The sequence below is a fragment of the Pogona vitticeps genome, chromosome 2, assembly GCF_051106095.1.
Source record: "Pogona vitticeps strain Pit_001003342236 chromosome 2, PviZW2.1, whole genome shotgun sequence".
Taxonomy (NCBI): domain Eukaryota; kingdom Metazoa; phylum Chordata; class Lepidosauria; order Squamata; family Agamidae; genus Pogona; species Pogona vitticeps.
This window is the reverse complement of record NC_135784.1, coordinates 65,918,936-65,944,476: the sequence shown is the minus strand read 5'-3', so window position 1 is coordinate 65,944,476 and position 25,541 is coordinate 65,918,936. Positions and strand designations below refer to the sequence as shown.

General features: G+C 39.2%; 1 protein-coding gene across 10 annotated transcripts in view; it reads right to left on the bottom strand.

Moving 5' to 3' along the window:
• Positions 1–25,541, bottom strand: part of TASOR (transcription activation suppressor) — an 83,618-nt gene that overhangs the window by 37,727 nt on the left and 20,350 nt on the right. For 5 of the 10 annotated variants that reach the window (XR_013541658.1, XM_078385327.1, XM_020799939.3 and 2 more), the window contains exons 9-16: positions 19,665–19,770; positions 19,264–19,367; positions 13,821–13,924; positions 13,623–13,695; positions 13,478–13,537; positions 10,312–11,001; positions 4,958–5,349; positions 2,421–2,568 (exon numbers count right to left, since the gene is read on the bottom strand). Coding sequence is in view for 9 of the 10 variants with exons in the window: in XM_078385327.1 (XP_078241453.1) it covers positions 2,421–2,568; positions 4,958–5,349; positions 10,312–11,001; positions 13,478–13,537; positions 13,623–13,695; positions 13,821–13,924; positions 19,264–19,367; positions 19,665–19,770 (1,677 nt within the window). In the remaining variant the exon portion in view is untranslated. Of the gene's footprint in view, positions 1–544; positions 602–2,420; positions 2,569–4,957; positions 5,350–10,311; positions 11,002–13,477; positions 13,538–13,622; positions 13,696–13,820; positions 13,925–19,263; positions 19,368–19,664; positions 19,771–25,541 lie in introns of all 10 variants that reach the window. The other 5 variants (XM_078385325.1, XM_020799938.3, XM_072989614.2 and 2 more) reach the window with 2 other exon arrangements.

Below are 25,541 nucleotides of genomic sequence, written 5' to 3'. Positions count from 1 at the left end.
ATGTGTTCTCAAAAGTTTTCATGGCCAGGATCCAATGGTTGTTGTTGGTTTTTCGGGCTGTTTGGTCGTGTTCTCAACACAGAGTTCTAGCTCTTCTCCTCTGAAGACGCCGGCCACAGAGACTAGCGAAACGTTAGGGGAAAAAACCTCCAGGACACAGCCAAACAGCTGGAAAAACCTACAACAACTAACTACATGATCCTCGAACAAATTATTTGAATTTGTGTGTAAGGTATACTATATATTTCATTACTATTGTATGCTCTGAAATCTTTAGATCTAGTTTATTGTAAGTATTTGTGAAAAAAGAAATACATTGCAACTATGAAATTGTCTACATTCTAGACAGAAGCCTTACACAGACTGCAGTTCTCAAGTTTCAAACCCTGAATATACTTGCTTCAGTGGATTAATTTCCCCAACAATATATGAAATTAGTCATGTAGATCTAAGCCTCCTGCTGAAAATTTAAGAACAGGGAAAGGCTTCTTCTCGTGCTATTTAAATAGCAAGGGGCATATGCAGTAAAGTCCATCCTTCTCACCTGTCTGGTTATCTCCATGTTCTCTCAGTTGCGCCTCAGGAACTCTTCCTGCCCCTCCTGAGGGAGAGCAGCAGTTAGCAAGTTTAGAGTTTCTCAATTATGTATAATGTATATCCTTTAAACACTTAATGTGCTAAAAACCAATTAGAAATAATTTGCCCACTTTAAAAAATGTGAAAATAAGGATTGCTATTAATTTCTGGTATTTTTCAGAATCACTGTTTTCATTCAACAGGAGATCTGAATTCCAAAATTCACTGAAATTATTGGAACCACAAAAACAGTAGACTAGGAATTTCCATATTAAGAATTTTTGGTGCACTAGAATTTGAGCTACCTAACCATGCTACTGCTGCTTCCACATCCATATTCTGTCAAAAACTTCGTATTTCTCAGTGAAAACGTAGTGTGATATATGCCACCCTACAGATCACATCATTCTTTTTTAAAAGTCCATGAAGAATATACAGAAACCACCACCAAAAGCAAGTATATCCAGGACTGATTTAAATATAGTGACTGCTGCATAGTAAAAGAAATAAAATTCCAAATATTGTTAAGATCATTAGAACATAATCAGGCATCCAATGAATTAATGTGATGCACCAATAAAAAAAGGGAACCCACTGGACAAATTGCAGCAAAAGGAGAATCCTTGAGAAAACAGTATCAGAAGGATTGTGTGTGTGTTTTATGTGCATGTGTGTCTGTATGCATGCATGCATATTCCCTCCCAGAACTATAGTTGTAGCATGTTCCTACTGAGAGAAATTGCAAGATGGGCCATTTTAAAATGAGCCAATAAACAGAATAACTCAACCACTCTAGTATGGCAACATATGTCCCCGCAAGTTCATACATTTCTTAGCCATCTTTCCAACCCCCAGTCTCCTTGAACAGTATAAGTTTGATAAATCATATGTAAGATGTGTCTTACATATGATTTATCAAACACTATTCTCAAAACATATGGCATAATTCTGTTAACCTTTCAAATGCCAAAGAACTCTATTGTTCCTTGAGCAACTCAAATGAATACAGCTCTCTGAAAACACTATACCCTTTGTGACACCTGTTTAAATGTTGTGTGCAGGGGCCCCTGCTATGTACAAGTGCACAACCACATAATGATGGGAGTTCTTGATGCTGTCCCATTTTATTCTACAGCCTGACAAGCCAAGGCAACTGAGCCACCAGCAACGTACTGAACATGGTGAACAGATTAGCCCTGAAGATGCAGAACATTCCTGCATTATAACAGTATTCTAATTCATGCTACATCCTTAACTTTCATGGCCTGCTGGAGTTTTTTATTCCTTTAGTCACAAATCCTAAAATACCAGCTTGATAAACTATCAGTTCCTTTATTATGATCAATAGATCAGATAAAAACTAGTAAGAGAATTATATAATGGGATTTACTAAATACAAATTAAATATACATTGTATATTAACTCTTAAAAACAGAAATTTCATAAGATAATTATTATAATTTTTATATGGTTTTGATTAACTGTGTATGAAAGAGCAACTCCAGCAAACAAGATCTTCTAATCTCACTATCTATTGCATCTACTGCAAAGCTCGTTATTTAAAAAACAAACTCAGGCATACAACAGTTCATATAAAGGATGCAAATGTAGTCTTCACTGCCATTAGCAAAGATTATAGAATCCTTATGAGAAACATCATTATCCTTAAGATCAAAAGAGAATTCAAAAACTATAAGGGAACACTCTTAGGATAAAAAGAGAATTTAAAAAACTGAAATATGAAGTTAAACATACTTATTTCTTTGCTATTTTCAAAACTGAATCTCTGAAAAATAATGCAAGAAATAACTTTAGTAGTTTAAATGTATATAGCTGTTACTTACCTGTGATGGGTATCAGTTTCCAGTGTATTCCAGACGTGTGAATGTTACTTGAGGTGGAATGCTGCCTGTGATAGTTCTGCTCAACAGGTGTACTAGAACAGGGGCTGTTGCAGCCATCGAAGCTGCTTACACTTCCTGTGCTTGCATCCTAAACAAATTTACAATTACACTTCAGTTTTATTAATATTGTTAGCGACCTTACCCTAAAATATTTCTATATATTTATAAAAACAATAAATTTGTTCCATTATATAAAAGCTCAGTGTAGGTAAAAATCCTTCAACTATTTACAGAAGTCCTTCAGTCATTTACAAAACACATTATACAAGTAAGCTTCCTATGTATGTTTACTCAGAATTCTACCTGTTGTTCAAATGGAACTCACTCCTGTGATTATGAGTGTGATTAAAATTTCTGCCTGAGAAACTTAAAAGAACTGTGTTTTATTAATATTCAGTCAGGTTTTCTACTAGTAAAAATCAATTAACTTTGTGGACTAGTCATTTTAAAAAAATACTGCAGCCTTACATATAAAGATATCTGGACCACTGAACCTGTTAGCAACATCTCCTTGAGATGATAACAAATTCAGTCACGTTCACTCATCTTTTAAAGCAACATAATTGCAGGTCTTTAGAAAGGTTGGGTGGGAACTCCATCAGAAGAGACAAAGAAATTTGCTTGGTGCTTCATTTTGTCTCTTCTCACTGTCCTACTTGGATACCAAAAAAAAAAACAACAAACCCTAGGGCCTTCTGCCTACAAAGTATACATTCTACTAGCAAACTATGTTCCCTCCCATAAGGCAATCATTAAACAGAATTCTGCCCTAATATATTCTCCATTAGCTCAACACTTTTCTTCCCTTCTTCTAATTTTACTTATGAAGGCTTCCTTCTTCCAAACAGGGTGGAGACTTCCCATTTCTCCCCTCACTTTAAATATTTCTGTTCTGTAACTGTTCTATCTCCCACCTTCATAATGGAATACAAGGGGCAAAGTGGTGAAAACATAAACTGTCCCATGTTACTATAGCTGTGAATAGTACAGCCTGTCAGCAACAGACTACAAGGGAAAAGTCCCTACCAAAAAGACAGGAAAATCTATTTCAAGCTCAGATTAATGCTGATAGTCCTTCTCTACTTCAGTGTAGCATTACAATGTAATTGATACACATACAATTGCTCATTCTGGAAAAAGCTTCTTCAGATCAAACTAACTTTCCTCTCATGTCACTCTTGCATGTTTTCCGTTATTTCTCTAATGCAGAAATGTCTACCTAAGTGCATTTTCAACTGAGGCTCAATCTACCCTTCTTTTCTTTTCACCACTTTAAAAGTCTTTAAGGCCTTTACTCAAGCAATCAAATATGAGAGGTTGTAGACATAAATGCTAGAAAACATCATTCTGTACTGACAGATCATCCTTTTCCCACCCAGTATTCTGTCTGTACAACAAAAATAAAACAAAAGTAGTAACAGTCTACAGTTGAAGTGGATTAGTAAAAATCCTGAAGGACACTGTAATCCATTAAAAAAAGCTCACCGTTAAATAAATCTATTAATCCATTATTATTGTTATTATTATTCAAAAACACCAGGCACAGTTAAAATTATAAAAACACTGACGGTATTATATAACAGATACAAGTTTAACCAAAAACCTAAGTATCTGTTACATATCAGCACAGTATGTATGCTGTTCCTAATATTGCCATTTTTGTAGCTCTGATGGTGTGATTTCCAAGATCTGCAATTGCTTACAGTACTGTGGTTTATTATTATTATTCACTATCAAGGCAATTGGTGGCAACCCTTTCCAGGGTTTTCTAGAAAGAGAATACTCAGAGTGGTTTACCATTCCCTCCTTCTGGAAGCATTCTGGACTGTGCAACTTACCCACGGCCACACAGTCAGGCTCTTCTGCGGGGAATTGAACTTCCAACCTCTGGTGCCACAGTGAGATTCTTAACTTGCTCTCCAGTCAGAGCCCTTACTCTTAGGTAAAGGTTCCCCTTGACATTTAGACCAGTCGTGTCCAACTCTAGGGGGCGGTGCTCATCCCCGTTTCCAAGCCATAGAGCCAATATTTGTCCAAAGACAGTTTACGTGTTCACGTGGCCATCACAACTAGACACGGAACGACGTTACCTTCCCATCCTGGTGGTCCCTATTTATCTACTCGCATTTTTACATGGTTTCGATAGGAGCTCACTCCGTCATGTGGAATCAATCTTACGATGGCTGGCCTTCTGACCTTGCAGCACAGAGGCTTCTGCGGTTTAACCTGCAGCGCCACCACGTCCACTTATCTTAATGCGCCACAATACTATTTTTATTTTTGTTATACAAGCCAAAACAGAGCAGCACAACTACCATTAAAAAAAAATACTTTACAGGTTTTGGACTACAGCTCCCATCCTCCTTGCTCACCAGTTATAAGTGGGGCTGACAAGAGATATGATGCAAAATTGGAAGATACTGAGAAGAGTAAGATTTGAAACATTTAGGTTCTGAAACTTTTAAAAAGGTTCTTACTTTTAAATGTGTCATGTGAAAGGTTGTATCTGCTTCAGTGGTAGAAATATCAAGGGAATAAGGCAAGCATGGTGCACTGGTTTCCAACTTGACTGGACTGTGGGAATCCCTGAATGGAATATTTTCAACATGTGCTCTACCAGGAATTTCAGGTTCTTGTTTAACCTGCAGAGGATTGGGACTGTACTCCACATTTTGTCTTGAATAGTTTTCTGCTGACGACTGTTTAACGAATCTCCCCAAAGGTGTATCCATATTACTCAAAATTTCTGAAAGCAGTTTCAGGACAGTGCAATCAGCAACGGAAGGTTCAGACACATTTTGTCTCAAGTCAGTGTCATGTCCACCAAGATAATCTATCACTGAAGGAACCGTTTCTGGAGCTCTATTACCTAAACGGGAGGGGGGGGGAATAGAAAGAGAGAGAAGAAAAATAGGAGATTACTCTAAAGCTTTCTGCCAAATTTTAAGTCCATTGACATAACTAAGAAAAGACAGAATAAAAACAACTTTCAGTTGCCACAATTTGAGGATAACAAAAAGCATGCACTGGAACAACAGAGAGTGCTTACTGAACTAAATACAGTGGTGCCTCGCACAACGAGTGCCTCACACAACGATGAATTCACACAACGATGCCTTTTTCTGTTAAATTTGCTGCCTCACACAGCGATGTTTCCTATGGGGGATTTTCACACAACGATCTCCATTTTCGCTCCTGTAAAAGTGTCTTACAATGTTTGGACGCTGTTTTAAATGATTGCAATGGTTAGTCCACCTCCTGAAACCTATGCAAACTGATTTTGGTGTTGTTCTGACACTTCGTTAATTTATGATGATTTTTTGTTTTTTCTCCATAGGAAACCATTGGATGGTCTGTCTAATGGTTTCCAATGGAAAAAACAAAAAATCATCATAAATTAACGAAGTGTCAGAACAACACCAAAATCAGTTTGCATAGGTTTCAGGAAGTGGACTAACCATTGCAATCATTTAAAACAGCTTCCAAACATTGTAAGACACTTTTACAGGAGCGAAAAGGGAGATCGGGAAAGGGCTCTTTGATCTCCGTTTGCCTTTTAAAGTTCTTCCCGACCTCCCTTTTCGCTCCTGTAAAAGTGTCTTACAATGTTTGGACGCTGTTTTAAATGATTGCAATGGTTAGTCCACCTCCTGAAACCTATGCAAACTGATTTTGGTGTTGTTCTGACACTTCGTTAATTTATGATGATTTTTTGTTTTTTCCATTGGAAACCATTAGACAGACCATCCAATGGTTTCCTATGGAGAAAAAACAAAAAATCATCATAAATTAACGAAGTGTCAGAACAACACCAAAATCAGTTTGCATAGGTTTCAGGAGGTGGACTAACCATTGCAATCATTTAAAACAGCGTCCAAACATTGTAAGACACTTTTACAGGAGCAAAAAAGGACTTCGCAAAGGCATTGAAATGTATTGAGTCGGCTTCAATACATTCCAATATAGGAAACATTGTTTCACTCAACGACGTTTCCTATGGGGATTTTCACTGAATGATGGCAATCCGTTCCAACTGGAACGGATTAACCGGTTTTCAATGCATTCCTATGTGAAATGGTGTTTCACAGAACGATGTTTCACACAACGTTGATTTTTTTGGAACCAATTAACATCGTTGTGTGAGGCACCACTGTACTCAGATTAGTAATGAAAAAAAAGTAAAGCTAGAACAGACATCCTTTGTCATAGCAGGCAATCTCACTAATCGCAGATAAACATAGTCCAGATTTTTCAGTGGTTAAGCACCCAAGCAATACCACCACTTAAAAACAAAGGACAATCTTTCATACTATGCACAGTGGTTAAACATCTTCAGGTTGCTTATATGTAACTGTGGTTCTTTGAATAGTCACCAATGAACTTACAGGAGTGAGGTTCTTCAGATGAACAGAACCTCTTCAGAACATTCTAGAGCTGAACATGTGAAGAGTCTGGAAATCATAGTAGATCACAAGCTAAACATGAGCCAATCATGCAACACAGCAGAAATGCTGTATTCGTTCATTTGTTTAGTCGTTCAGTCGTGTCCAACTCTTTGTGACCCCATGGACCAGAGCACAACAGGCCCTCCTATCTTCCACTGCCTCCCGGAGTTGTATTAACAGAAAGGCAGTGTATTCTGCTGTGTTCTAGTGTAGTGTGTGGGATAGTTGAGTATTTGTAGCTGTGGGATCAGCTTTTTGTCCTTTTCAGGAGACTGGGTGATTATGGTGATCAGGGAGTTTTTTTGTTATGTGTGTATTGTTGTGATAAGGGGAAGACATGATCTGTCACTGTGATTGATGGGTGTTGTTAGCTAATCTATTGTGTGCAGTGAGCACCAGTCTTTGTGACTGGGTAGAGTTTGTTGACCTTTTTGCAGGCTTTGTTTTTCGAGAATACAAAACTGTTGAAAAGTTGTTCTTCAAAGCAACCGCCAGGAAAATCTTCCTTTTCTTCTCATAACAGAGACTAGTGCAGGGCTTCCTTGAGGCTCTCAAAGCAGCACAGGTATTTAGTGGGCAAGAGGGTGTTATCATACTTTCTGTGCTATTAGATGCAATGAAAAGAGGACCTAATGATAAATGCTACCAGGATGTATGCAGGAAATCCACTGTCCATACATCCTCTTTGTAGCCCATACTTAGACCTACTTTACTACAGAAATATCTATGCTTCCTCTGTGTTTCAGAAGCAAAAATTTCATCTTAGGGAGACTGTGTGACATAAGAAGAGCACTTGAAAACTTTGTGATGTAGTTCCTAGCCATGCACTGTTGATGATTATCAGCTTAGGATATCTATCAGTACACCCTGAGCACTCACAAAGTGAACAGCAACTGAGAAAATGTGGTGAGAGATGCAATAATTCCACAGCAGCTGAATCAAAGTAGAATTGTTTGCTTATGTAATAGACAACATCCATGTTGTCCTCTACTATTTATTTGTATTTATTTAAATGATCTATATGCTGCCTTTCTCCCGACAGGGGACCCAAGGCAGCTCACAACAGATAAAGAAATTTAAAAACACTATACAAATACAACTTCTTTTAAACGTTAAACATACATTAGAGTTTAAAAAAATCAACTATAATAACTGAAAGATATTTAACAACCTGTGAATTAAGAACCAGCATTCCTGAGATTACTGCTTAAATACCTATCTGAAGAGGAAGGCCTCTGCCTCCAAAGCCTGGGAACAACCAGTGAGAAGGCACTCTATTGTGTTCTCACTGAGTGAGCTTGGGAAGGTGGTAAAACCAAGAGAAAGCCCTCCACAGAATATCTTTAAAGCCAAGAAGGCTTATAATGGGTGATACAATCCTTCAAATAGTCTGGAAAAAGTCATATAAAGCTTTATAGGTAATAACCAGCAATATGAATTGGGCCCAGAAACAAACTGCAGCCAGTGAAGCTGTGGCAATAAGGGAGTTACATGTTCCCTATAACTAGCACCAGTCAGCAGTCCGGCTCCAGTATTTTGAACCAGCTGAAGTTTCAGAGTGTACTGCAGTAGTCCAAGCAAGTTACAATTAAGGCATGCATCACCATGGCCAGATCATACCTCTCAAGGAACAGGTACAACTGGCACACCAGCTTTAACTGTGAAAATGCATTCTTGGCCACCAGAGAAACCTGTATACCTGAGCTTAGTATTGAGACCAGAAGCAGACCCAAACTGTGGACCTGACTTTAGAGGGAGTGCAACTCCATATAGTACAGACTGATTCCCTACCCCTTGATATGCCTTGTGACTGACTGGGAGCACCACTCTTGTCTCGGTTAATGAGCCACCGTTCCCTCCCACCCCAGGATGTGTCCTCGTTTGGTTGAAATTGGGAACAGGGAATCTCCATATTCTCCAGCATAGGACTACTCTATATTCTCCTGCAGAGCGACATCTCTATGTGCCTCTCGAGCTCTCTTCTCGTCAGAAGAGGGCAGTTTTCCTTTTTCAATGGGAGGGGGAAGGTAAGGACTGCAGAATTAGAGAGAGAGAGAGAGAGAGAGAGAGAGAGAGAGAGAGAGAGAGAGAGAGAGAGAGAGAGAGAGAGACAGGCTCATCGAGCAGCATTTTTCACTCATCACAGACGAGTGGATGAGTGCATTTTTCAAGCCCTGTATATATGGCTAAGTACATGAATGAAACTGCCTTCTTATAATGTCCAACTTTTCTCTTTTTTCATCAACAGGGGATGTGTGAAAGTGAGGTTTTTGTTTGCCCTGAATTTGGATTAATAGCTTTGAAACAAAAAGATATCCCTTCCTCCTAAACTTGATAAACATTTTCTATGCGAAATGGTGGGTTCTCACCTAAATTGCTCAGCTCTAGAATGTTCTGAAAGAGAGACTGTGGAGATCCAGAAACCATTTGTGAGAGTCGCAGAGACTACAAAGAACTTCAACTGTTTGGCCCTAGCTTCTGGAACTCTCCCTGGAACAATCTGGCAGAAGGCTGATAACAAGCAGGCCGATTCCCAAAGCCCATTTCCCCCTTCTCTGTACATAAAAAGGCAGAGTTCCATGTCCCTCTCTACATAAAAAGGTTCCTCTGCATGCCTGTTTGCTTTGTATCTGAAGACCAGCAGTTCTCCAAAAAAACACTTGTAGTTGTCATCTTACTGGCAGAGCAATCTCTTCTCCCTGCTCAAATTCTCAACAAGGAAGAACAGGGCACAGCGGAATCTCACTACTGTTGCCCATTCAGTAACTGACAGCTACAGTGAGATTCCCATACACAACACTCATTTACTAGGTTTACTGGTGTATTAAGGGACTGCCACCCTTCTAAGGTGTGGGGATTTGTAGAGTGGGAAGATACCTCAGGGCAGGGCAGAGGTGAGCTATTTTGAGGACTTACTAGGCTCACATCTCTTCCTGCTCCAGTATCTCCAATTTATTTAAATGACCTGTTTCACTGCTATGGGCTCCCTAAATTAGGGCTGTCCAGGGGATCCGAGACTGCAACTCTCATCCCTCACTACAGGGCTATGCTACTAGAACTAAAGGGATGTGCAGCCCAATGACCGTTAGAGGCCACATGTTCCACACCCCTCTCCAAACACCCAAAGAACTGAAATAATACAAAATGCCACAAGACAAAAAATTATACATAAAAAGCAAAAGCTACACAAACCACACTAGCAAAGCAATGTAAGTGAAAATATAAAACCTCAAAAAAAATCAGATTTAGGTTAAGTTCTTCTTTATGCCACAATGCATTTTAAACTATGCTTTGCACAAGCTTCTGACACAGAGGGCAAGGAAACAGACAAAATACATAGGGCCTGGTTTTCCCAAGGTCAACAGTAGCAATATGTAAATTCTTACCTTCATATTGGTAAGTGTTTTCTGGAGAACTGTTGGTCTTCAAATGTTTCTGTAAGATGTCTCTTTTACTTTCGAGCTTTCGTTTCAGTCTGCTTTCATTTCTGCTTTCTTCTGTATCAGATTCTTTATCTGCATTTTTTTTATCATAAATCAAGCTTATCAGTTGTTCAATACTCCCTCGATCATACTCCGTAGACTCACCAGATTTTCTCTTGGCAGCCACTGTTTCACACTCAGAACCATTTCTTTTGTTGGGTTTTCTCTTTGTGTAGTCAAATTCTTCATCTTGGGCTTCATAATCTGAAACAGGGCTGAATTGCTGAGGTTTTCTATACCCAGCCATCAATTTTTTTGCTTTGGAAACAGAAACCTGGTAGGCTTCAGGGCCAAAAACGTAAGAGCGCAAAGAGTTCTCAAGGTGGGATTTATTTTTGGGGCCAGCAAAGAGGTGCCTCTTCTCATCCAAGGTTTCTTTGTACTTGTATAAAAAAAACTCCTTATTTTTACTGTATCGTTTCAGATAATCATTTATATATTTTTCCACCAAAATATTTAAGTCAGATTTAGGGTCTTTGCGAGAGTGAACATATGCATAATGAAGCGACTGAATAAATCTTGTTAATTCTGGCATGATCACATGGCTTTCTTGCAACACCGATGTATTTTCATTTTTATGTTCACGTTTTTGTGCTATATTCAAAATCAAGACAGAAAAATAATCAAGAAAGAAATATCAATGGTTAAATTAACAACAAAACCATTACAATATATTCATATGTTTTCTTCAAACAGCTATAGGTAAAGTAAATAGCTGACCCCAACCACTTTACTTTTACAAAAGTCTGTGAGACAAGTTTGAGGTTAATATTCCAAATCAGGATATATGCAGGGGGCTGCAAAAATAAGTATAACCAGAGACTATTGGTAGAAGTCCACTTTTTATTTCTTCTGCAGGGCTGGACTTGTACGGAGGGTCTGTGCTCTGTATTACTGCAAACCAACATCCAAGGAGAGCACAAACTGACATTTTTTTACAGAATTTCTTTTCTGGCAAGGGACATAAAGGGGCTGCAAAAACAGTCTTGGCAGCTTCATGCAGCTCCAAAGGTGCGCTCTGCTTATTCTTGGTTCAAACCAATCTCAATTACCCAGAGCTAATCCAACGTTCTGATTGAAGCTACAGCTTACATTTTCCCCCTCTCCTTCAGACCTCCTTGATCCACAAATTTTTCACAATCCCATTGCCTTTTTGCTTTCTGAGAAAATGTCACACCTCCTTACCTGTTCTTTACCACTATTCAATACCTTTTTTCAATCAAACTCAAATTAACTTTTTAAAAGGCATTTTGCCATTCCGATTCCAAATTATGCCCTGATAATAAATGAAAATTGTCACAATAACACATTCAAATCAGACCTCTGTAATGTACCCTCTAATTTTCAACCCCGCTGGGCAGGGCTCTGCCTCTCCCACACAATTTCACCCCTGCACACATGTGCCTCTGCCCCCCCCTCACGTGCAGAGTTCCGTCACAGCCAGACCCAAACATGATCACTGTGCAGAGGAGGAAGAGAGCTGCGCAGAGGGAGGCGGAGCCATGCACCCATGCACGTGCCTGGCTCAGAGGGAACCTTGGACTTCTGTAAACATGATCCTCTCACAATAAAAGTATCATTGTTTAATACATTATTCTTATTTTTATTAAATATTATCTTGTAACAATGTAAACCACCTTGGGTCCCTTTTAAGGAAGAAGACAGGGTAAAAATATTTTAAATAAATTGATAAATAATTTTTCTGAACTGAAAGAGAAATGTATTTTTAACACAATAAAGAAATACAAAGCTAATAACAGAACTTTTATAATATTTCTACGAAATAAATGGTCTCACATAGTATATTTTTTATAAATTTCCAAGGAAAACATATTGGCAACAAAAGTTTATATTTACCCTATGCTTTCAAATCATTTTTTAAAATTTGAATGTAATCCTCAGCAGGAATGGGGACATGAGCTGCGAGATTCACTGTCAAGCCTTACTTGGTGGTGACTCAACTTGGACTTGACTTGGGTTTTGATTTTCAGTGACTCGGATGCAACTCGCGACTCTGCACCCACCCATTCCCTTTCTTTTTTCTGAGGAAGAAAGCTTGTTTTTAATAGGGACTTGGACCCAAAGATTTGCCAACATCCCTGATCCTCAGGCTGTGATAAGACACAACATCTAAAACCAGTCATACAACTGTACAAAAGTAATACTGCAAGAATACTATGGTCTACAGAACCAATGATCTAAAAGTCTGAATTGCCCTGGCTAATAATGGTATTTTAAATGGAGCACCACAGCAACGTGTAACTGTCTTCTTTTCAGAGCAAGATAAAGTGTCAAATCCAGCAGCCTAAGTAAAAGCCATCTTACTACCCAATGTCACTGTTCCTTTACACAAGGTGCATAAACCTTTTCTGTATGAGATGCCTAAAAACAGGACACTATTAGGAACTACTACCGGTTATGCCTATGGGTAATGAATAATACATCAAATAATTTCTGTATCACCCCCCCCCCACATTCTATCCCAGACTGTTTCTGCAAGATTCTGAAAAGGTGAGAGAAAATATTTCTCTTCCAGGACAAATTACTTTTTCCTTAAAAAATTTTGTTTTAAATATATTTCTAATTTTTTAATTTTAAAATGTTTTGCAAAAAAAATTAACTCAAAATTTTGGCATTATTTTATAAGCCTTTGAAGTGCCCTTAATTGCATCTATATAATCTGGTGCCATATAATAGGGCCTGGCTTGGCCATTTATCCCAGACATAGTCTTTTCATTAGAGATTAATGGGCCTTGTGACATAAAGATCTTTACAACTCTGGCTGTTTTATCAGCTGCAGCCATGTCTTGAGAGTAACAGGCCAATGACAGTGGTACAAACTCTGCTAACCTCCTACTTGGGTTACTCTGAAGTATTCTATGTTGGCCTGCCCCACAACACTTTGGAAACTCCAGTTAGTGTCAAATTTGAATGCCAGACCTTTTGTCTATTTCTATCCAGTTAGTTCACATCACTTCAATATTAAAATAACTGTTACTTCACCAGTACTAACCCATTAACGATTAACACATTTCCACATTTAACACAAATTTAGACGAAGTCACTATACCTCTAGGATTCCGAAGCAGAAACAGAGCTTGCAGGGTATGAGGCCTTCCCATCCGGTTCTCTGATAACAAGAGGAGGAAATCACCATTAAGTCATGGCTTGTAAACAAAAAGCCTTAGCTGCTAAAAAGAAAATCTGGTGCATACCATAAGGTGACGCTGTCTGGTAAGAAGAAAGCAGCAAAAGGTATCCTCTATCTATCAGTGGTTTTACAATAACCTGCAAATAAAGTACACACACTATAAAGATGAGATTCTTACCCTAAACGCTGCATTTGAAATATGGGGCACCGTTACAGTAAAGTGTACACTGACAAAGGGTTTATGTAGTGAAACTATACTCACTAATTTGTCTGTCTCTAGCTTTTGAAGTAAACCTTCTAAATTACTTCCCGATCTAGTCTTTTCCACAACTTCATACAGACTGCAATACAGTCCATTCTTGAACTCTGAGAAAACAGAAAGAATAGCTATCAATAAACCATCTACAGTATCTTGGTAGCAAAAAACAAAACAATTTTCTACTTATGCCAGCTTGGATCCTTCTTTCTTATTTATGCCACCTTTCTCCCAATGGAGGGAACCTCAATTAAAACAATGAGACATTAAATATAATTTTACAGTTACCAGTATTACAATAAACACTTAAAACATACACCTCTAAGATCAGTAGAAAAATATAAATACACGTGCGGGCGTGCACACACACATACACACAAAACTTCATGTAACACTTGCCTCAAAAGGAATATTTTTGCTTGCTGATGGAAAGACAAGAAGGAGCCAACATAGCCTCCTGAGGATGGAGGAAACACTGGAAGGAAATTCATGTAATGGGATATCTCCTGCCTAAGAAGCTATCATACAGGACCAGGAAACCCCTTCTGGTCTGCCTGAAATAAGGAGCAAGAGTATGCAGTGGATGTGTGTACTCCAAACTTCAGAAAGATACATTGTGCAGTCTCTTCTCTGCTTACACAAAGGGATGCCACTTGCTCTTCAATGGCAAAACCCTGTTCTGTAAACTACACCTGTGCAAGAGCAATAATGACATAGACAATGGAGGACATTCCACACAACTTGAAAAGCCTTCCTATCTGTTACTGGCATAGGCACTTAGAAGAGGGTCTCCAAGCTGGCTGCACTTTGGCCAATACCTTGGCTGCAGCATCCTAACAGAGTTCCAGATAGTGAACGGCGTTTTATGCAATAAGCCAGTCCTGAGAATCAGTGGCCCTTTAATTAAATTATATGTCATTAAGTCAATTCCAACTTATGGCATTCCTATTGAGGACTCTCTAGGTATAGAAGTCTTCAGATGTTGATAGAGTGACAGGTGGATGGGAACTGTAGTTCAATGCCATCTGGCAAGCCACAGTTTCATAGTCCTGCTACAGATACAAGTTTGACATCATGTGTGAGGTGCCAACACCACACCCAAGTCATTAACCTCCTTTTTAAGGATGAATGGGACACTGGATACTCACCATGAAGGTCCATTCTGTGCAGGTGCAGAGGAGGAATCCATAATAATGAGTTACATTTATCATCAGTTAGAGATGCAGAAAATCACATGGCCTAAAGTTTGACTGACAAGCTGTCCCTTCCCCTTTCAGTCTCCTTTCATGATCAAGTTAAAGAATTAAGCTAGAGGAGAAAGCAAGGGAGTGCACAAACGAAGGAGTAAACCAGAGCTTCACTTTATTTTTTTTAACTAAATAGTTGGTGCAGCCCAACAGATCAATTGGAGCATCTGACAGTGGAGCCATTTTGGCTCCTGGGAGAGGGACCAGCTGAAAACAGAATTCATAGAACTGAGGGAATTGTATGCCCTGCCATTTGTGCAGCTTTGGGCAAACTAAACAATAACAGAGCGCAATCAGAATCTTCTTGGCAGCACATGATTATTAATCATATAACTATCAGAACAAATGCCACATTTGAAGAGGATCATCTCCTTTGGACATGCTCAGATTACAGAAAGAAAATTCACAGGTGGGAGTGGATTCCTCATCCACCTGAACCCAAAGTGGAACTCCATGGTAAGTGTCTAGTGTCCCATTCTCTGGCTGGTGCAAAAAAGGATCCAAAGAATGGGACACAATTACTTAGATGACCTTAAGATGAGTTACAGCTATCCAAGAATGGCATACCACATTCTAAAACAACATTTGTTAAGGTGGCCTGCATTGCCTTATGGAGTACAGCTCCAACTTGCAACATCATCAGAATGTAATAGGTATACTCCAAATGATAACCTTTCACATATCTATGGATGTGGAGCAATCTGTGAAGTATCAGAAATATGCAATTCTGAGTGCTATGGGCTACTGCGATACACTCCTTAGAGTTCAGTGTGCAAAGCAGATCTGGAAACACTGGAACTTAATAATATAGGATAGAGTAATAGAGTAAGACATCAATATATCTAAAATGCTTCCTTTATGACTCTATATCAAGAATCTACACACACTGATATTAAGTCAAATTCTATTTAAATGTATGTGCATAACTAAGAGAAGACAAATGATTTCTAGAAAGAAGGGAAATATACATAAAAACAGCAATTCAGATGGACAATTAATGTGTCTTCCTAAAACCTAGAAAGATGCTTAGTGCGTCCTCTATTGCCCCAATAGGTAGACAGTGCTACACTGCTTTTATTATTTGACATAATGAATGGCAACACAGAGAAAGCACTACCAGAACTTTCAATCTCCCAGGACACACTGTTATGAATCTCAAAGTGGTCACTGTAGAAAAAGGGAATTACAAAGGGAAAATCAAGAGGGAGACAACAGAAATCGGCTACATAAACAAGCTCCAGTGCATCTCTTAGGGACTCAATAACGTTTAAGGTTTCTTAGTGTTCTCTATATTAAAAAAACAGCTTCTTGTAATATGAGTGTAAGATGGATGTGCTCCTTTACAGATTCAGCTCAGTACTATAAACAGCTTTGCATTCCTATGACTATAAAGTCTACTTGTCATTGCAATTCATATCTGCTAATTAACAGCTTGATATTCACATTCCTATGTTAATGAACCACTGTCACTTCGGCTATCTTTTCCTCACTTGCATATGACTCCCACAAACATGGAATACAAGGAACTTGTATTTGTACTCCTGGGTTTAAAGAATGGGATTTTGATCCATAAAAGCTTATACTGAAATAAAAGTTTAGTCCGAACAGCTGCAAATTTATCTTTAATTTTACTTTTGTTTATTATTATTATTTATTATTATTTAGTTGATTTATATCCCGCTCATCTGGGGAAGTCTTCAGAGGCTTATATATTGTGAAAGCTTCCCCTGCACTATCGGAAGACTTTGGGGGGGGGGGTCTCCCACAACCATGATCGCCAGCTTCTGAAGCCTCTGAAGACTTACCCAGCACCATCGGAGGACTGCCAGGGGACCTCTGAAAGCGGCAATGGCGGTTGTGAGGGACCCCTGCCAGTCCTCCGATGGTGCTTCCCCAGCTCCCTACCTGGTAAGTGACTTTTTCAGAGTTTTTGGCCCATAGGAATACAATAATTAAATTTCAATGTATTCCTATGGGAAAACGCGACTTGCAAGACGAACATTTCGCAAGATGACAGGACTTGTGGAACGAATTGTTTTTGTCTTGCGAGGCACCACTACATGCCTCTCAAAATAATACCTTCAAACAGCTTCCAAAATCTTGGATGATAAGGGTAACCAAGCCCTTATCCTCAGACCTTTTTTCCCTGCTTTAGAGCATTCCATGATCAGAGGACCATACAAACTATGTCCTGATGAGAACAGAACATCCTTTCTGCCACTGCCAACAACTACATTGTCCCATTCCATTTGAAACTGAGGAGGTGACCACTGCCTGACAAGTTTTAAAACAGGCACATGGAGTGGACATCTACTGAACAACTAGGTGGGCTACACAAGCACTCCAACTGGCCACTTGTTCAGCAAGAAGATGGCACTTGAAGCAGTTATTTGAGCCACTAGACAGCCACTGTACAAACTGAGCAGGACATTCAGCAGGCAGCAGCCATGGCATGAAAATATTTCCTTTTCTTCTCTTTTAAAGACTGACATGTCTTCTTCCTACTATATCAATTAAGGAGATAGTAAAGGTAAATGCAAAGATTCCCCTTGACAATTTGTCCAGTCGTGTTTGACTCTAGGGCGTGGCGCTCATCTCCGTTTCTAACCCATACAGCCAGCGTTTGCCCAAAGACAATGTTCCGTGGTCACATGGCCAGCATGACTAGAGACAGAACGCCATTACCTTCCCACCGTGGTGGTACCTATTTATCTACTTGCATTTGCATGCTTTCGAACTGCTAGATTGGCAAGAGCTGGGACAAGTGACAGCAGCTCACTCCGTTGTGTGGATTCGATCTTACGACTGCAGGTCTTCTGACCTTGCAGCACAGAGGCTTCTGCAGTTTAACCCGCAGCGCCACCACATCCCTACATACAAGGAAGGAAAAGATGGAAGTTTGTTTTTGTTTTTATCTCAGAAAGAATGTGAGAAGAAAATTAAATCAGTGATGTGAGGTAGAAAATCCGAGCAATAAACTAGACATTAAGGATCACAAAGAGATAGAAACCAATCTCTGGACGATAGCTCTGGAAGACAGCAGAAAGGAAATTGGAAAATGGGGGCAGAGAAGGCAGCTTGACAGTAAACCTTTAGGTTATGTAGGTCCCTGCCTCTGTAGTGGTGCTGGGTGTAACCTATTCCTATGGATTATTCCTCACAGCAATCAGAGAATGAGATCCTGTTCAGAGTTGATAAGGTGCAGATTTTCATATCCACTAAAGCACTGGTTCTTAACCTTGGGTTACTCAGGAGTTTTGGACTGCAACTCCCAGAAGCCTTCACCACCAACTGTGCTGGCTGGGGTTTCTGGGAGTTGCAGTTCAAAAACATCCGAGTAACAAAGGTTAAGAACCACTGCACTAAAGCACCCAGTAACAATACACATATTTTGTCCAAATGAGTCACACTGTTAGCCTCCATGCAATTAGTAGGTTGCACCATATAAGATAATAATAATATCCAGTACACAAGACTGAAAACTGCCCAATTACCTGTTAAAAAGCTGTCTTTAAAATAAATGGTCCTCATCTGCGGCTGGAAGGATAAGCAAGAGGGGGCGCCTGCCTGCCTATCTGCCTATTAAATATCTATACCTCATCATCTAGTGACATGCCATTACTCAGGGCAGTTTCCACCAAAAGCATAGCATAAATACAAAATAAAAACCATATTCTCACCACAGAATATAAAAAGTGACTCACAAAAGGCACAAGATGGCAGCCACAAGCAAAAAACCCCCCAGTAATATAGAAAAATAAATAGAATCAAAAATAACAATTATAAAGGAAGGACAGCTTGAAATGCCTCTATGAAGAGCAACGTTTTAATGTGCTTTCTAAATGTCAGGAGAGTAGGGGCCTAGCACACCTCCATAGCTGGAACATTCCACAAGGAGGCAGCCACCACCAAGAAGGCCTGGCCCCTGGTTACAGACTTCCTGGCATCCCTTGGGGTGGCCACCTGCAACGTCAAAGCTTAGGAGGTGTAAGTGGTATGGGTGCTGGATGCCAGGGAGACAAGTACCTAGCTTCTTGACATTCAACAATTTGTCACCTCTATCCCTTTGTGTTCCAACCACTACACTGCTGTTTTATAATCTCAAGCCACTGGCTCAAATAATGATGAGAAAGCATATACTTATAAATCACAGCAGGTTCTTGTATGGCGAAATTATGCTTTCCTTTCATTACAAGTCTTACCCTCCTTTTCTCCGGAGTATGCTTCTTTACTCAGTATACGTGGTGGGACAGCCTGTGTCAAACGATCAATGCTCATAACCATCTCAACATCAAGTTTTTCAGGACTAAATGTTAAAAAATAAAGAAATTAAGTATTCTGAATATTTTACTCCTCAGATATTTTTTCAAGCACAGTGGTTAAAAAATAAAGATGCTATTCCCGAGATATTAATCATATCTTTAATTACTGTAATTTTTTCTATTCTTACGCCTTCTTAAAAGTCAGTGCATGAATTTTGCAGAAGTGAGATTTTAAAAATACACTGGTAATAGAAAAGAAAATCTGATGTTTTGCACTTCCAAGATTTCAGTTTGGTCTAAAATACTGATTTCAGGTCTGCTTTTGAAATTTCAGTACTTACAGTTTGCAGGGGAGCAAAGGACATGTTTCTGATTTCAAAGCAGCATGGCATACAAGTGTCCCTCTGTTTAAAAGCTGCCCATTCCATAACGTGTAACTTGTTTTATCTGTATTAAAAATGGAACAATGATCTTTGTAATTCTTTTGAAAATAAAAGTGCTGACATTTCACTTTATTGAAGACAAAAGAAATAATTTCTCCATCCCTCCTACATCAGACATCAGTTTGATTTTGCTTCCATTCATGCTGGTTGTAGGTTTGTGTGTGTGTGTCCCTGAGCAGAAAGGTTCCTTCCTCCTGAAGGGAGAGGGTAGATGAAAGATTATTTAGATTATGGACTCTGGCAGCAACAAGGGCATCTCCTCCCCTACAGCTCTTAATATAGCCTTATAATGGGCATACATTTCCCCTCTTTCCTTCCACTTAACATTCTTCTTTCCATGCTACTGGAATGAAGATAATGGCATCCAATTGTGACCTTCCAAAGGGCAGGTTTCATGGGAAATGCAAACTTTTGTTGAGATGAAGGTATCTATCCTCTAGTGTTTGTGAAAATGTGCAGCTATCTCCTCACGTCCGTCATGCAGATATTCTCCAAAAGGTATTTACTACCTTTCACAGTTGATGTCTTATATACGTGGTTCAGACAGTCAAACAATTATTTGATTATGGGTACAGTTAGGTCCAGGACGTGGTGGCGTTGTGGGATAAACCGCTGAAGCCTGTGCTGCAGGGTCAGAAGACCAGAAGTCGTAAGATTGAATCCACGCAACGGAGTGAGTTCCCGTCGCTTTGTCCCAGCTTCTCGCCAACCTAGCAGTTCGAAAGCATGTAAATGCGAGTAGATAAAGGAGGTGGGGTGGAGCAACCAGCAGCGAGAACAGGGGAATTCTCAGGGCTCTGAGAACCCCTGGGTTTTATTCCGAGTCAGTGGACCCCCCCAAGAAAGGGGGGGCAAGTTTCTATAGGAGAGTGGGGCTGGCAGCAGGGGAGCTGGAGACGCCTGACTGCAATCTGTTTTTTCGGAGGGGTTTCCTTTCCTCAATTACAACTGACTCGTGAAATCGCCATGATGAATTGTTGCGTAGCTGTCCGGAGAGGGGAGAAAGGAAGATTTATGATTTGACTGCATGAACAGAAGTCGAATGGCTATTTTTATGGCAAGTAACAGACCAGATGTTTTGTTTCTCTTTGGAAAGTTTAATTATGGAGACGATCTCTTAAGCGGCAGAGGATCTTGGCAAACTTTGGAGGGTTTTCTTACTACGCCATAAATGGTTAGAATTTAGAATTAAGAAAGTGAAACTTGTCTTTTCCACCCTAACCCTCCCTCCTAAGGTTTGGCTTCTTATAAAGTAGAAGTTTAAGAATCTAGAAGGACTACGAACAGCTTAAATTTATGGAACCTTACTCTCAGCCATAAAGGAGGATTATACGTAAATTAAACAGTTACTTTTATGACCAGAGTGTTCTCCGTAAGACTCTGAATCAGTTCTCGCCAAGGAGTGAGGAGGGAAAGCTGAGCAAAGTTTGACTGTCTCACTCTTATGGTTTTTGGATGAAAATTTAAGGGCGAGACTTTGGGATTTTAAAATGGAGATTTATATGATATGCTCTCTTCAGGAATTTCAATCTAATCTCATCAACCATCTCAAGGCTCAATTTTTAGAACTGGAGACAGATATTAAAGCAATACTTCTTGGCTTGGACATTATGATAGAGACGGGAGACAAACAGACAGCATATTCTGAATCAGCTGAACAACTATCATTGCCAGAGAGAGAGGGAGAGACCACTGTTCCTAAGGAGGAGACGGGAGATGAAATGGTTGACTACTTTGAACTAATTGAACAATGGCCACTGGAGAGCCAGAGGGAGACTTTTTTTTTAAAAGCAGAATGAAATACTTAAAAATGAGGAGATGAGGGGTGGAAACAAGGTGGGAAAGCACATGGATTTTATCCTGATGGAAAATGATGCTAAAGGGAAGACATGGGTGTATTTGGAGGCAGAAATTTATGATCAGAGGTCAAATAGATCTGTGTTGCTCGGAAATCAAGATACGGATTATATTGAGAGGAAGTTAGTAAATTGTATAGAAAATGCCTTAAAGAAATTTCATAGATGGAATTTTAAAATTGACAAAAGGGGAGTAAGAAATCAATCTTGGAAGTACGATACTGGAGTTGAGAAGCAAAAATGAAAGGGGGGGAAGTAACCTGCGGATTAAATGAAAAAAATTCTTGGTTTTGAGAGATATATAGTCATACAGAAAGCAATATGAGTTATTACACTATGAGCAATTTTAGCTAGATGAGAAGCTAAAGGGTAGATAAACATATGCAGTTATGAATTCTACAAAGGTTAGTGAATAATAGTAATAATAGATGCTTTGGTTCTTATGGTATATATATAGAGCTTAAATATGAGTGTTGATTATATAGACAAGACTAGTTTTGTTTTTGTACCTGTAAAAGTGGGGATCTTTCAGAAATGTATTAAGCGGACCTAGAGCTTTTGTGTGGGGAAGTGTGTGTGGTTAAGCTACCTTTATGATGAAATTAGAATTGTTTATGATAAATATTGGATAGAGGGGTACGCAGGTGAAAGAATCTATAGAGACTTTATATCCATGATTCATACATGGAGCAAAGAAATATAACAAAAATGGGAAAGTTACTTGCTGAATATCTTAAATGGTTGATAAGTACAGGTAATGCTTAAATTAGATTACATATTCTGATCACAATTGTTTAGAAGGTATTGATGAAAAGCTAGAAACATGAAAATATTAAGTAACTTATGAACTATAGTTGGTCTATGCAATTAAGAGTGGCTTGAATATAAGATCAATACAGGTTTAAGTTTATATATTGACAATTAATGTATGTTAATCTTTGGGGTTTATGTAGTCAGACTTATATATCAAACGCATATGGCCTAAAGATGTTTAGTAGGGCAATATGGTTTGTGTAGTCAGTATTATATGTTAGAGGAATATATGGAAAATATTCTCCCCGATTATGTGTTCTGTATTTGTCTTATATGTTTGTTTGTGTTATTAATTAATTAAAAATGCGAGTAGATAAATAGGTACCATCTCGGTGGGAAGGTAAAACGGCGTTCCCTAGTCACGCTGGCCACGTGACAACGGAAAACTGTCTTCGGACGGGGGCTCGCTCTACGGCTTGAAAAGCGGGATGAGCACCGCCCCCTAAAGTCGGACACGACTGGACTGAAAATGTCAAGGGGAACCTTTACCTTTCACTTAGGTCCAGAAATAATTGGACACTGCCACAAGTTTTGTTATTTCAGCTGTTGACCAAAATAAATTCAAGTTACAGTTAAATAATTAATATGAGCTTAAAGTGCAGACTCTCAGCTTTAATCTGAGGACATACACATCCAAATTGGAGGAGGGATTTAGGAACGACAACTCTTTGACATATAGCCCCCTCTTTTTCAAGGGACCAAAGTAGCAGGAACAGTAGGAGTGGCCAAATCAACAGTATGATACATTCAAAGAAAAAAGAACATTTTCGTGAGCTCTGCAACACAAAAAGGCTGGGAAGTCCATGGAAGACAACAGTGGTGGATGGTCGTGGCATTATTTCTATGGTAAAGAAAAACCCCTTCACAACATCCAGCCAAGTGAAAAACACTCTCCAGATGGAAGGTACTGTATATTGTTATCCAAATCTACCATAAAGAGAAGAATTCATAGCAGCAAATACAGAAGGTTCACCACAAGGTGCAAACCATTCATAAGCCTCAAGAACAGAAAGCCCAGATTAGACTTTGCCAAAAAAAAAAAAAATAATCTTTAGAAGCCAGCCTAATTCCGGAATAGCATTCTTTGGAGAGAGATGAAACGAATCTCAATCTGTACCAGAATGATGGGAAGAACAAAAGTATGGTGAAGACTTGCAACGGCTCATGATTCAAAGCCTACTACGTCAGCTATAAAACATGGTAGAGGCAGTGTGGTGGCATGCGCATGCATGGCTTCCAATTCATTCCAGACTTCAAGCAGTCATGGCCTGCAAAGGATTCTCTACAAAGTATTAAAAATGAACATCTTATTTATGATTGTGTTAATTTGTCCAATTACATTTAAGCCCCTGAAATAAGAGGACTGTGTATGAAAATGGTTGCAATTCTTAAATGTTTTATACAATATTTTTGTTCAACCTCTTGAATTAAATATGAAAGTCTGCACTTCAACTGCAGCTTGACTGTTTCATTTCAAATCCATTGCGGGGGCATACAAAGCCAGAATTATGAAAATTGTGTCAGCATCCAATTACTTCCGGACCTAAATGTACATGTCTGAGGTTTATAACTACCCTTGCACATTCAAATTCCTTAACTTTAGTTCACAACATTATTTGCCATGGTACCAGAATAAGACATATGATGGCTACTGTAAATCAAAAATGTACACTTTTCCCTTGAATTGCATAGGACTGAACAGCATAGTTTTGGTTATACATGGATTTTCAAAAATGATAAATAACTATTCCAATAAATACTGTACCCCTGGCCATCCAGAACCCCATGGGTTCAACACTGAAGGCATCAAAGTAGTTTACTGCCCCCAAATACATCACCTCTAATTGTGGCTCTAGATCAGAAGTCAGGAAAGGATTGTCAACACAATAGAAGAGAACCCCAATAGAGATAATTGATCTCTCTCTCTCTTTCTCTCTCTGCGTGTGTATGTTTTCTAGTTATGCTTTGGGGCAGTGGTCCCCAACCTTTTCCAAACTGCGGACTGGTTTAGCACCGGTGGTGGTGGTGTGTGTATGTGTGTCCATGAACGGGTGGGTGTGGGCACCTGTGTACAGGTGGGTGGGGCATCCATGCGTGCATCTGAGGGCCCATCTGTGTGTGTGCGCGTCCGTGTGTGTATGTGGGGGGCATACATGCATGCATGGGGGCGTAGGATCTGTCTCTGTGGCCTGGTCCTGCCAAGGCCGGGGGTTGGGAATCCCGGCTGTGGGGGACATAAAGAGCTATACACGGATTTTGAACTACATGGGGATCTACTACTATAACTCTCTGAAGCATTCACAACTAGCTTTGTTGGTCAGGAGTTGTGGGAGCTGTAGTCCAATAACATCTGGGGAACCAAGTTGGGAACCACTGGTTTAGAGGCATATACTGGCAAGACACATCTTACACAAATTCTAACCAGAACTGCATGCTTATCAGGTTGTTTCCTAGCTTAATTTAGCTTCAACAACCTAAATCTTGTCTCCAGAGATCTTGAAGAATCTTTTAATACCACCCTCCAATTCCAAAGAATGGGGATAAGAGAGACCCTATTTAAGTTTCCTTTAAATTTCCTAAATTTAGAGGAAAGACTGTGTACAGAAGTTGTGAAATATACATATATACTGTCTTCCATGTCGCCCATCTCTTTCCTATAAAAGTTAAGACAGAATTATGCTTCCAGCATTTGGGGATTAAGACTTCTTACTGTTTCCACTACAGTTATAATTTTATTTTTAGTTTTAAAGGTCTTGTTTTTACTTGAATTCTCATATTATACTCTACTACAGTAGTACCTTGATTTACAAATTTAATGCATTTTCTGAGACGTTATGTAATGTGAAATATTCGTAAACTGAAATGCAGTTTGCCATAAGAACGGGGGCGGTGCTATAATAATAATAATTTATTGTCATTGTAAGTATATACACAGTATACCCATACAACGAAATTCACAAACCTCCAGGCACAATGCATCCTGGGGAAACTTCCTTCATATTGCAGAAAAAAATTGTAAACTGAGACATTATTTTCTATAGATTTCCATTCGTAAACTGAAAATTACATTAACCGAGGCATTCGTAAACCAAGGTACTACTATACC